General features: G+C 41.9%; 1 protein-coding gene across 7 annotated transcripts in view; it reads left to right on the forward strand.

The window, feature by feature from the left end:
• Positions 1-13,734, forward strand: part of LOC123995246 (SAM and SH3 domain-containing protein 1-like) — a 353,722-nt gene that overhangs the window by 285,711 nt on the left and 54,277 nt on the right. For all 7 annotated transcript variants that reach the window (XR_006831794.1, XM_046298711.1, XM_046298712.1 and 4 more), the window contains exons 3-4: positions 2,985-3,035; positions 3,249-3,298. Coding sequence is in view for 6 of the 7 variants with exons in the window: in XM_046298711.1 (XP_046154667.1) it covers positions 2,985-3,035; positions 3,249-3,298 (101 nt within the window). In the remaining variant the exon portion in view is untranslated. The remainder of the gene's footprint in view (positions 1-2,984; positions 3,036-3,248; positions 3,299-13,734) is intronic.

Consider the following 13,734-nt stretch of genomic DNA (forward strand, 5'->3'; position numbering starts at 1 on the left):
GTATGGTCTTTGTTTTCAGCTGCCAGTAATAGCATGTGAATGACTAGACTTGTACATGTACACGCGTGTGGCGGTATACATGTAAACTCATTCTGGTGGCAAGCTGCTATAGACCACCAAGTGCTAACAGTCAGTATCTGGATAACATATGTGAAATGCTTGATGATGTATGTTATATCAACAGAGAGGTACACTTTCTGGGTGATTGAAATATTGACTGGCTTTCATCAGGCTGCCCACTCAATGAAAAGCTTCAAACTGTAACCACTGCCTGCAACCTGGTTCAGGTTATCAATCAACCTACCAGGGTATTTACAAACAGCACAGGAACATGTGTTGATCACAACTTTACTAATGCTGCAGAAATTTGTTTGAAAGCAGAATCCAAATCCATCGCATGTAGTGATCAGGATTTAGTAGCCATATCTAGGAAAACCAAAGTTCCAAAGGCTGGGCCTAATATAGTTTATCAGAGGTCATACAATACGTTTGTAGTGATTCTTATGTTGATGATGTATATTTCTGAAATTGCGTATTCCAGTTACTAATAAGCATTAAGAAAATGACTGTAAAAACTGTTAAATCCCCTTGGATTGATGTGGAATTTAAAAAGTGTATGGTTGAGAGGGATGAGGCAAAAGATATGGAAATAAGTCTAACAGCACAACCGATTGGCAAACATACTGAAAATTTCGAAATCATGTGACTAAACTGTATAAAAAGAAGAAGAAACTACACTATGAAACAAAGATAAATGATAGAAAGAATGATAGTAAAAAGCTGTGGAACACTTCAAATGAGATTTTGGGCAAAAAGACAAACTCATCTTCATCAGTCATTGAATCAGATGTCTCATTCATCAAAAACCCACTGATATTGCCAACTACTTTAATGATTTTTTCATTGGCAAGATGAGCAAACTTAGGCATGACATGCCAGTAACAATCGCTAACACTACACATCCAAGTATATCTGGTCAAATTATGAAAGACAAGCCTTGTCATTTTTTATTCCGTAGAGTGTGTTTGGAAGAGGTGAAAAGATGATTGTGTCTATCAACAATGACAAGCCACCGGGGTCTGACAACTTGGATGGAAAATTACTGAGGAAAATAGCAGACGATATTGCCACTCCTATTTGCCATATCTTCAATTTAAGCCTACTAGGAATTATGCGCCCTCAGGTCTGGAGGGAAGCAAAAGTCATTCCGCTACCTAAGAATAGTAAAGCCCCCTTTACTGGCTCAAATAGCCAACCAATCAGCATGTTACCAACCCATAGCAAACCTTTTGAAAAAATAGTGTTTGACCAGATACGATGCTATTTTACAGCAAACTAATTGACAACAGACTTTCAGCACACTTATAGGGAAGGACATTCAACAAGCACAACACTTACACAAATGACTGATGATTGGCTGAGAGAAATTGATGATAAAAAGATTGTGGGGCTGTCTTGTTAGACTTCAGTGCGGCTTTTGACATTTTTGATCATAATCTGCTGCTTGAAAAACGTATGTGTTATGGCTTTACACCCCGTGATATATTGTGGATAAAGAGTTTCCTGTCTAACAGAACACAGAGGGTGTTCTTTAATGGAAGCCTCTCCAACATAATCCAGGTAGAATCAGGAATTCCCAAGGGCAGCTGTCTTACTTTTTTCAATCTTTACTAATGACATGCCAGTGGCTTTGAGTAAAGCCTGTGTGTCTATGTATGCGAATGACTCAACACTACACACGTCAGCTACTACAGTGACTGAAATGACTGCAACACTTAACAAAGGGCTGCAGTTAGTTTCAGATTGGGTGGCAAGGAATAAGTTAGTCTTAAATATTTCAAAAACTAAAAGCATTATATTTGGGACAAATCATTCACTAAACCATAAACCTCAACTAAATCTTGTAATGAATAATGTGGAAATTGAGCAAGTTGAGGTGACTTGGAGTATCGCTGGATTGTAAAACTGTCATGGTCAAAACATGTTGATACAACATTAGCTAAGATGGGGAAAAGTCTGTCCATAATAAAGCGATGCTCTCCCTCCTTAATAACACTATTAACAAGGCAGGTCCTACAGGCCCTAACTTTGTCGCACCTGGACTGCTGTTCAGTCGTGAGGTCAGGTGCCACAAGGAAGGACTTAGGAAAATTACAATTGGCTCAGAACAGGGCTGCACGACTGGCCCTTAACTGTACACGGAGAGCTAACATTAATCATATGAAGTCAATCTCTCATGGCTCAAATTGGAGGAGAGATTGACTTCATCACTACTTGTTTTTGTAAGAAGTGTTGACATGCTGAATGTACTGAGCTGTCTGTTTAAACTACTAGCACACAGCTCAGACAACCATGCATACCCCACAAGACATGCCACCAGAGGTCTCTTCACAGTCCCTAAGTCCAGAACAGACTATAGGAGGTGCACAGTACTACATAGAGGCATGACTACATGGAACTCTATTCCACATCAGGTAAATGATGCAAGCAGTAGAATCAGATTTTAAAAAGCCACACACACAGGTTCAAACACACGCATACACACACAAATGCTAGCACTCAACACACGTACATTGAAATAACATTGTATGGTGGTATTATACATGTTGTATTGTAAATATGTAGTTGTGTAATAATGTTATATGATTTACTGTTTTATCTTTTGTGTTATGTGTAATGTAAGTGTCTTAATCTGTTTGGACCCAGGAGGAGTAGCTGCTGCCTAATAAATAGAAACGCAAACACTGCTCTGTTCTCTCCTCCTTTCTTCTCACTGTTATATTTGTTCCTATGTTCAATGTCACAGTCAATGTCAATGTATGTGATTGTTGATACACCCTCCTTGATATGATACGTCATTCTCTTTTCTCTACCTGAGCAACTCATACTTCACACCGCCCCTCCCTTCACTGGCCAATACTGATAACCTTCTAACTCCGATCTCTCTCTCTTTCCCTCTCTTTATTTCTCTTCGTCTCTCACAGGAGAAAGTTGACACAAGCCCCACCTCTCTGCAGCTTCGCTCGGAGATTCAGGTAAGCCAAAACTCCCCTTGCATTGGTCGCACAACATTTATACTTGGTGACATTAACATATCATTACATCAGCATCAGAGTTACATACATTTTACATACATTTTTACATCAATGTTATTTGAGCTATTAGACGTTGAGTAACACAACCTGAATGCTATACCGATGTTGCATGGCTGAATATCAGGCTAAACGCAGTACCTCTTCTGTCCACAGGAGTCCCTTGGTTTCAGCAGTGAGGTGTCCACTCCAGAGACAGAGAGAAAGTAAGACTATAGTTCAACCCCACTTCTCTCTAGATGTGTGACGAATGTGCAGTGCAGTGAATCTGGGTTATATCATCAACACACGCACGCACATACAGACACACACACACTCATACACACGCACACACACACATATGTTGGTCACGAATCATGTTGTAATGGGAATTTCCAGGTAAACCAAAAGGAGAGCAGTGTTTGATAACATCAATCGAGTTTAATATAAGAATTCAGGGAGATACCTCCAGAACAGAAGCATAGAAAATGTCTAACGGGTATTCTCTGAGAATATATTAATCACACAGCACCGTATGTTTTGTAAATAGTAATAATCATTTGGAGGGTGTTTCCATTTGTCCTATTTCACACATGTACAAGTATATATTAATATGCATGCGTGAATTGGAAGTGTGTTTTTTGCATATCCCTGAGACACCCTCGAAGAGTGGGGTCACGGCCAGGGTCTGGCAACCCTGGAGCAATTAGGGTTAAATGCCTTGCTCAAGGGCACATCAACAGATTTTTCACCTTGTTGGCTCGGGATTTGAAGACCTTTCGGTTACTGACCCAACACTAACTGCTATGCTACCTTCCACCCTGAGACTCCAGCCTGAGAAGCTTGTAGAAAGTCTCAACATCAGCTGCTACAGAATTACTCTGTCATAGATACATTATCAATGTGTCCTCGAATCCAGTCTGGCGTCAAACTTTAACCAAAACATTCAACACTGGCAGACATTTGATACTGGCAGTTAAATAGGTCAAAGGTAACACAACACATCATTAATTATACACTGCAGTGACGGTCAGTGATGTTTAAGATGAGGGAGGACGATAATCTTTTCATGACCATGGCCTTATTTCTTTTACAGAATATTGGATGACTGTCATTCATATTCCGTTCACCCATCTCATTGTAACATCGATAGGTTTAGGCTACTACATGATACTCAAATGTTACCTATACTCATCATGGGGTTGCTATAACCTAGCCTATGAATTAAAGTTTACAACATAGGTGCACAAGTCAAGATTTTTTGTTGTTGTAATCAAGGTGACAGACAGTGACACATTCAGTAACACCTTGCACACTTGCCTGCATCTAGCTGATCTAGGGTGTAGTCATTAGTCCAACATCTGCAAACGAGAGTTTGTATTGGACAAATTCAAGTATCCCTGTTTAATTCCACTTAAGAAATGTTTTTGAACAGAATTGGCAGAATGAATACACCCCTGATCACACGCAAACATAGCAGCCATATACAGTGCCTTGCAAAAGTATTCATTCCCCTTGGCATTTTTCCTATTTTGTTGCATTACAACGTGTAATTTGAATGGATTTTTATTTGGATTTCATGTAATGGACATACACAAAATAATCCAAATTGGTGAAGTGAATTTAAAATGACCTCTACGAGGGTAATGAAGCAGTCAGGGACAGGGCCTGAAAGATCGCAGTAGGTAGCGCGGGGTCCACTGGCTACAGTACTACACACACGCATGCACACACACACACACACACACACACACACACACACACACACACACACACACACACACACACACACACACACACACACACACACACACACACACACACACACACACACACACACACACACACACACGCAAATAAAGTCCACCTGTGTGCAATCTAAGTGTCACGTGATCTGTCACATGATCTCAGTATATATACACCTGTTCTGAGAGTCTGCAACACCACTAAGCAAGGGACACCACCAAGCAAGCGGCACCATGAAGACCAAGGAGCTCTCCAAACAGGTCAGGGACAACGTTGTGGAGAAGTACAGATCAGGGTTGAGTTATAAAAACATATCAGAAACTTTGAACATCCCACGGAGCACCATTAAATCCATTATTAAAAAACGGCAAGAGAGAACCACCCACCAAACTCCCAGACCAGGCAATTAATCAGAGAGGCAACAAAGAGACCAAAGATAACCCTGAAGGAGCTGCAAAGATCCACAGCAGAGATTGATGTATCTGTCCATAGGACCACTTTAAGCCGTACACTCCACAGAGCTGGGCTTTGCAGAAGACTAGCCAGAAAAAAAAGCCATTGCTTAAAGACAAAAATAAGCAAACACATTTGGTGTTCACCAAATGGCATGTGGGAGACTCCCCAAACATATGGAAGAAAGTACTCTGATCAGATGAGACTAAAATGTCTGGCGCAAACCCAACACCTCTCATCACCCTCATAAGACAATGTTTTTCATCGTCGGGGACTGGGAAACTGGTCAGAATTGAAGTAATGTTGGATGGCGCTAAATACATGGAAATTCTTGAAGGAAACCTGTTTCAGTCTTCCAGAGATTTTAGACTGGGAGGGAGGTTCACCTTCCAGCAGGACAATGACCCTAAGCATACTGCTAAAGCAACACTCGAGTGATTTAAGGGCAAACATTTAAATGTCTTGGAATGGCCTAGTCAAAGCCCAGACCTCAATCCAATTGAGAATCTGTAGTATGACTTCAAGATTTGTCACGACTAGTCAAGGTGGGTGGAATCAGGTGCAGAGAGCAAATAATGAATAGAGGTTTATTCTCCGGTGAACAACAAACACGGACAACCCAAAATACAAACAGGGTGAAAAATATCCAAAACAGGAAAATAACAGACAAACCGGAGAAATAAAACACAAAAACACCGACAGCCGAAACGAAATGACAAAAACAAACAATCCCGCACAAAACAAGGGCGGGACAACCTACATTATATACAGATACTAATTAACTAACACACAGGTGAAAACAATCAGACAAAACCAACAGATAACCGAAAAAGGGATCGGTAGTGGCTAATAGGACGGTGACGACGACCGCCGAGCACAGCCTGAACGGGCAGGAGAGCCAACCTCGGCGGAAGTCGTGACAAGATTGCTGTACACCAGCAGAACCCATCCAACTTGAAGGAGCTGGAGCAGTTTTGCCTTGAATAATGGTCAAAAATCCCAGTGGCTAAATGTGCCAAGCTTATAGAGACATACCCCAATAGACTTGCAGCTGTAATTGTTACAAAAGGTGGCTCGTTGTATAATTCCTTCTCACATCTGCACTCTCTCACCTTTTCCCTTTGCTTGTGGATTTCAGTACACAACACATCATCTATGTTTTTTACCTTTATTTAACTAGGCAAGTCAGTTAAGAACAAATTCTAATTTACAATAACAGATTACCAGGGAACAGTGGGTTAACTTCCTTGTTCAGGGGAAGAACGACAGATGTTTACCTTGTCAGCTCAGGGATTTGATCTGGCAACCTTTCAGTTACTGGCCCAATGCTCTAACCACTACACAGACCAGGCAGAAAAACCTTTCCAAGCCAAACCTTCATATTATAACTGCTAACCACTACACACAGGCTACTTCATTGTCACCATATTAGCTAACACCGTTAGTAATGTCATAGTCAACATAGCTACTAGAACTAACGTGTTAGTAAACCCGCTACAATCATGCAGTACATTGTACAGTCTGCAAGCAACTGTCCATAAATTTATAAAACCAAAAGCTTTCCTTGATTTGGAAGAGTTCCTGTGTTGGATAGCCATAGCCAGCTAGCTAACATAGCACCCCTCTCTGTTTGAGCTGGGTATTTGGGTAGGCTAAACTAGCTAGATGTATTCACTAGCTAAGTGAAACGAATACAGCTATATATATCTATCTGTCTCTCTCTCTCTCGCTTCTTCATTTTTAATAACTATTACATTTTATGCACTGCAGTGCTAGCTAGCTTGAGCTTATGCTTTCAATACTAGATTCATTCCTTGATCCTTTGATTGGGTGGATAACATATCAGTTCATGCTGCAAGAGCTCTGATAGGTTGGAGGACATCCACCGGAAGTTGTCATAATTACTGTGTAAGTCTATGGAAGCGGGTGGGAACCATAAGCCTCCTAGGTTTTGTATTAAAGTCAATGTACCCAGAGGGTACCCAGGAGAGGGTGTAAACTAGCTGTCTTCCGGCTACACCATGGTGCTACCCTACAGAGTGCTGTTGAGGCTACTGTAGACATTAATTGTAAAACAGTGTGTTTTAATCAATTATTTGGTCATATGAATATGTTCAGTATAGTTTTATCTAACAAAATATGTTTTTTTCTCAAACCGGTGCGCCCTCTGAATGGCACACATACACAATCCTTGTCTCAACTTACATTTTTTTTAGCCTGTCTCCTCCCCTTAATCTACACTGATTGAAGTGAATTTAACATTAATAAGGGATTATAGCTTTCACCGGGATTCACCTGGTCAGTCTATCATGGAAAGAGCCGGTGTTCCTAATGTTTTATACGCTCAGTGTAGAGTAACTACTTAATTAAACATGGTACTTAAAGGGAAACTTCACCATTTTTCTCCAGCACCACCCCCACATCAACATACAGTATATTAAGATGGTTTTGTAATAAAAAAAGATAGAGGAAGGTCAGTGTTTCCAATGACATCATCGGTGTGCATTGTGTGATTTTGACCAATTACGAGTAGGCATTACCTACTAATTGTCTACTAATTGGTTGATAATGTCATTGGAAACACTTATCTTTCTCTATCTCTTTTACTACAAAATATACATGCATACATGCTGTATGTTAATAATGTTTGGGTGGTGCTAGAGATGATGAATATGAAGTGGTAAATGTCCTTCCCCCAAGGGATTGCATCTGTCTGGGTCTTCCTGCACATACAATCATGTTTGTTACACATCATTCCATATCCACAGTAAATCAAATACAGTTACAAATGTATGAAATCATTTCCCATTACATATGTTGATCCTTTCATCATGTCCAGAGCTAATGATGTTATGAGGGCGAAGGATAAGCATCTCCAGATACCTGCTTGTGACAACATGACTGACTGGACTCTTACACTGGAGTTATGGATAAGAGTGGACAGTAGAGGACACCTTATTACAGTCAGTCTAGGCCCAGTCACTTCCCCGTGCCTATGGTGACAGACACAACCACAAACACACACACACCATTATTTGAGTAACACAGAGTGACTCAAGTCTAACTCCCTCCTCTCTGTCACGTCCCTCTGTGACTGACGGAAGGCCAGCCAAGCTCTGCTCTCTGTTTCCTCCCTATGACCTCTCCCCAGGCACCATTCTACAGCCCTCCAGGCTTCCTTCCTCCCATTGTGTCAGCTGGAGAAGGGGAGGGGAGACAGGGGTAGAGAGGAGGGGGAGATGGACCGATTACAACATGCTAGAAAAGAGGACAGGATGGGGTATGGGTGGGGTACTACACTATTAGAACAAAAGGTGCTATCTAGAACCTTAAAGGGTTCTTCGGCTGTCCCCATAGGTAGAACCCTTTTTGGTTCCAGGTAGAACCCTTTTGGGTTCCATGTAGAACCCGTACTACAGAGTACTCCTCACCGGTTCCTGTCCCCCCAGCTTGTCTGTGCATGCAAGCGTATGTGTGTGTGCCTGCTTGGGTGTGTCAGTGGGTGTGTGCATCCGTGCGTGCATGTGAATGTGTGTGTGTGCATACAAACGCTCGTATTTCTTACTCACTAGGACCTGCCACCACCCAGGACTTCATGAACCAGTCATCAAACACTCATCCTGTGTTGTTAATCAATATTACAGTCACAGTTACTGTGTTGTTAATCAATATGAGAGTCACAGTCACTGTGTTGTAATCACTATGGCAGTCACAGTCACTGTATTGATAATCACTATGACAGTCACAGTCACTGTGTTGGTAATCAATATGACAGTCACAGTCACTGTGTTGGTAACCACTATGACAGTCACAGTCACTGTGTTGGTAATCAATTTGACAGTCACAGTCACTGTGTTGGTAATCGATATGGCAGTTACTGTATTGATCATCACTATGACAGTCACAGTCACTGCGTTGGTAATCAATATGACTGTCACAGTCACTGTGTTGTAATCAATATGACAGTCAGTCACTGTGTTGGTAATCAATATGACTGTCACAGCCACTGTTTAGGTAATCAATATGACAGTCACAGTCACTGTGTTGGTAATCAATATGACTGTCACAGTCACTGTGTTGGTAATCAATATGACTGTCACAGTCACTGTGTTGGTAATCAATATGACAGTCACAGTCACTGTGTTGGTAATCAATATGACAGTCCCTGTATTGATAATCACTATGACAGTCACAGTCACTGTGTTGGTAATCAATATGACAGTCGGTCACTGTGTTGTTAATCACTGACAGTCACAGTCACTGTGTTGTTAATTACAGACAGTCACAGTCACTGTGTTCGTAATCAATATGACAGTCACAGTCACTGTGTTGGTAATCAATATGACAGTCACAGTCACTGTGTTGGTAATCAATATGACAGTCAGAGTCACTTTGTTGGTAATCAGTATGACAGTCACAGTCACTGTGTTGGTAATCAATATGACAGTCACAGTCACTGTGTTGGTAATCAATATGACAGTCCCTGTATTGATAATCACAATGACAGTCACAGTCACCGTGTTGGTAATCCATTTGATAGTCACAGTCACTGTGTTGGTAATCAATATGACAGTCACAGTCACTGTATTGATAATCACTATTACAGTCACAGTCACTGTGTAGCCTTTTTATGTCTCTATGTTGGTTTGGTCAGGGTGTGATGTGGGGTGGGCATTCTATGTTTTGTTTTCTATGTTTCTTTATTTCTATGTTTTGGCCGGGTATGGTTCTCAATCAGGGACAGCTGTCTGTCATTGTCTCTGATTGGGAATCATACTTAGGTAGCCCTTTTCCCCTCCTTTCAGTGTGGGTAGTTAACTTTGGTTAGTGGCACTATAGCCCTGTTAAGCTTCATGGTCGTTCCTTTGTTTTGTTGGTGACATTTTATATCGATAAAAGAAAATGAACGCTCTCCACGCTGCACTTTGGTCCGCTTCTTACGACGCCCGTGACAATGACAGTCACAGTCACTCTGTTGGTAATCACTATGACAGTCACTGTGTTGATAATCACAATGACAGTCACGGTCATTGTGTTGTTAATCACTATGACAGTCACAGTCATTGTGTTGTTAATCACTATGACAGTCACAGTCATTGTGTTGTTAATCACTATGACAGTCACAGTCATTGTGTTGTTAATCACTATGACAGTCACAGTCATTGTGTTGTTAATCACTATGACAGTCACAGTCATTGTGTTGTTAATCACTATGACAGTCACAGTCACTGTGTAGCCTTTTTATGTCTCTATGTTGGTTTGGTCAGGGTGTGATGACAGTCACAGTCACTGTGTCACAGTCATTGTCACAGTCACTGTGTATTTTTATGTCTCTATGTTGGTTTGGTCAGGGTGTGATGTGGGGTGGGCATTCTATGTTTTGTTTTCTATGTTTCTTTATTTCTATGTTGTTAATCACTATGACAGTCACAGTCATTGTGTTGTTAATCACTAATGACAGTCACGGTCATTGTGTTGTTAATCACTATGACAGTCACAGTCATTGTGTTGTTAATCACTATGACAGTCACAGTCATTGTGTTGTTAATCACTATGACAGTCAGTCATTGTGTTGTTAATCACTATGACAGTCACAGTCATTGTGTTGTTAATCACTATGACAGTCACAGTCATTGTGTTGTTAATCACTATGACAGTCACAGTCATTGTGTTGTTAATCACTATGACAGTCACAGTCATTGTGTTGTTAATCACTATGACAGTCACAGTCATTGTGTTGTTAATCACTATGACAGTCACGGTCATTGTGTTGTTAATCACTATGACAGTCACGGTCATTGTGTTGTTAATCACTATGACAGTCACGGTCATTGTGTTGTTAATCACTATGACAGTCACGGTCATTGTGTTGTTAATCACTATGACAGTCACAGTCACTGTGTTGGTAACCACTATGACAGTCACGGTCATTGTGTTGTTAATCACTATGACAGTCACAGTCATTGTGTTGTTAATCACTATGACAGTCACAGTCACTGTGTTGGTAACCACTATGACAGTCACGGTCATTGTGTTGTTAATCACTATGACAGTCATGGTCATTGTGTTGTTATTCACTATGACAGTCAGTCACGGTCATTGTGTTGTTAATCACTATGACAGTCACAGTCACTGTATTGATAATCACTATGACAGTCACGGTCACTGTGTTGTTAATCACTGACAGTCATGGTCACTGTGTTATTAATCACTGACAGTCGTAGTCACGAAGACTGTAATTTAAATAAATGTCTCCCTGTCCCAGGGACCAGCATTGTTTGTGTTGGGAGGAGTGTGATTTAGTAGTAAAGGCTGAACAGATGAAAGGCTATGGGGACTGGGAGTGAGGTTCAGTTCAGAGTCCCCACTCCACATACATTCCTATTATAAAATCCCTGCCCCTTTGGAGTTGGTCTGTTCATGTGATGCCCACGTGCAGCTGAGGAACCACATACCAGAGTTATTATATATTCTGGTCAGAGTGTTGTACTGTAGGACTTGAAGCTGGGACTGGGGCTGATAGGAACCAGATGGAGGGTGCGAACTCGTTCTCTGATTATTAGAATGAGGGAGGCCCCCTTTCTGTAGCAATGTAGCTCTCTTTCTGCACTCGTTTCTTGTACTCACCCTCACCCTCACCCCATCCGCTCACCCCTGATTCCCTCATCAGAGCTCATTTCACCCCAGAGCTTTCTCCCTCACCCCCTGCCCTTGCATCTCGCCATACCACCTATTTCGTAGTTGAAAGGGAGGCATGGTTCATTCCCTGGCACATTCTCCCCCCACCCCTACCCCCTTTATAGTCTCAGTGACCCCTGGCTTGCCGTTTCCTCTATGAAGAAATAGTGCCGCCCTGTCTCTCCTCTATCCTCCCCATTGACTGCATGCTATTGTGGACAGACAGACACTCTTTCCCCCTCTTTTCAAACATATTCCTGTCCTGCTATGATCCTATCCTCACCTCTCCCATCGGGACAATGGCCCACAGAACATTACCCGGACTTCCTCTGAGCATGCCACCCTGCCTGCCTGTTCCATCCCTCCATCGGCACGAAGTGGGTACAGCTCCCACAATACACAGCCCACAGGGGCTCGGAGTGAGGTGATCAAGACACAAAAGCACACTCCAACTAACACCAACGCATGGAGGGGCCAAATATGGAACTTCCTCTTCTGATTTATTGATCACCACACGAAGTTGGCTGTGGAGAGAGTGGCGAGAGACAGGCCTATCATTAGGAAAGGACAACAGAGCTTACCAGTCTTTGATGGACAGCCAGGGATAATGCTTGGTTGGCCAACTGAGCAGTGAATGACTTTAATATGGTTTCAAAGGACCAGAGTTGATGTAGTCTGCACTTTGTGTGAGTGCTGTCAATTACACAAAGCATAGGCTGCCTTTGTGGATGGGTTCAAAAGTGTTGTCCCCTCTTCACTTCAAGATCAATAAATATTGTTTCTTAAAGACCATATAAGTTTGAAACAACACCATATTGGAAAATCAGAAAAGAGTCAGCATAACATTGATTTCATGAGGCGATGTTGTGGCCTGCATGAAGCTTTGACTTCCTGTTAGTCAGAACACTTGTGTGTATGTGTGTGTGTGTGTGTCCTCAGTGTTTCTCTCATAGAGGCAGCCAGATCACTGAAAATAGACTTTGATTTCAGATGTTTGAAAAGGTCTGGAGAACATGGATATATGTCTTCCTCTGCTCTCACAAAATGAAAATAAAATGATTGCCTAGCACTGGGCACGAACTCATGATGCTGGGAAACATGGTGCGCTGACCAGACCACTGCGCTACAGAAGTTCACAATGTGCTCTGAGAATACTTGATGGTAATACTGCATCATTTTTTTGTTTTTTTTGTTTTAAGCCTTCCCCAAACCATAGCCCTAACCAAACCTCCTGGAATGAATGCCTGAACTGTTAACATGTTAGTTGTTTCTGTTTTAGCCCTGTAACCACACAGAATTAACCCTGTAACCACGCGGAATTAACCCTGTAACCACACGGAATTAACCCTGTAACCACGCGGAATTAACCCTGTAACCACACGGAATTAACCCTGTAACCACGCGGAATTAACACTGTAACCATGCGGAATTAACCCTGTAACCACACGGAATTAACCCTGTAACCACGCGGAATTAACCCTGTAACCACGCGGAATTAACCCTGTAACCACACGGAATTAACCCTGTAACCACGCGGAATTAACCCTGTAACCACACGGAATTAACCCTGTAACCACACGGAATTAACCCTGTAACCACACGGAATTAACCCTGTAACCACGCGGAATTAACCCTGTAACCACGCAGAATTAACCCTGTAACCACGCGGAATTAACCCTGTAACCACGCGGAATTAACCCTGTAACCACGCGGAATTAACCCTGTAACCACACGGAATTAACCCTGTAACCACACGGAATTAACCCTGTAACCACGCGGAATTAAC

Source organism: Oncorhynchus gorbuscha, linkage group LG14, assembly GCF_021184085.1.
Source record: "Oncorhynchus gorbuscha isolate QuinsamMale2020 ecotype Even-year linkage group LG14, OgorEven_v1.0, whole genome shotgun sequence".
Lineage (NCBI taxonomy): Eukaryota > Metazoa > Chordata > Actinopteri > Salmoniformes > Salmonidae > Oncorhynchus > Oncorhynchus gorbuscha.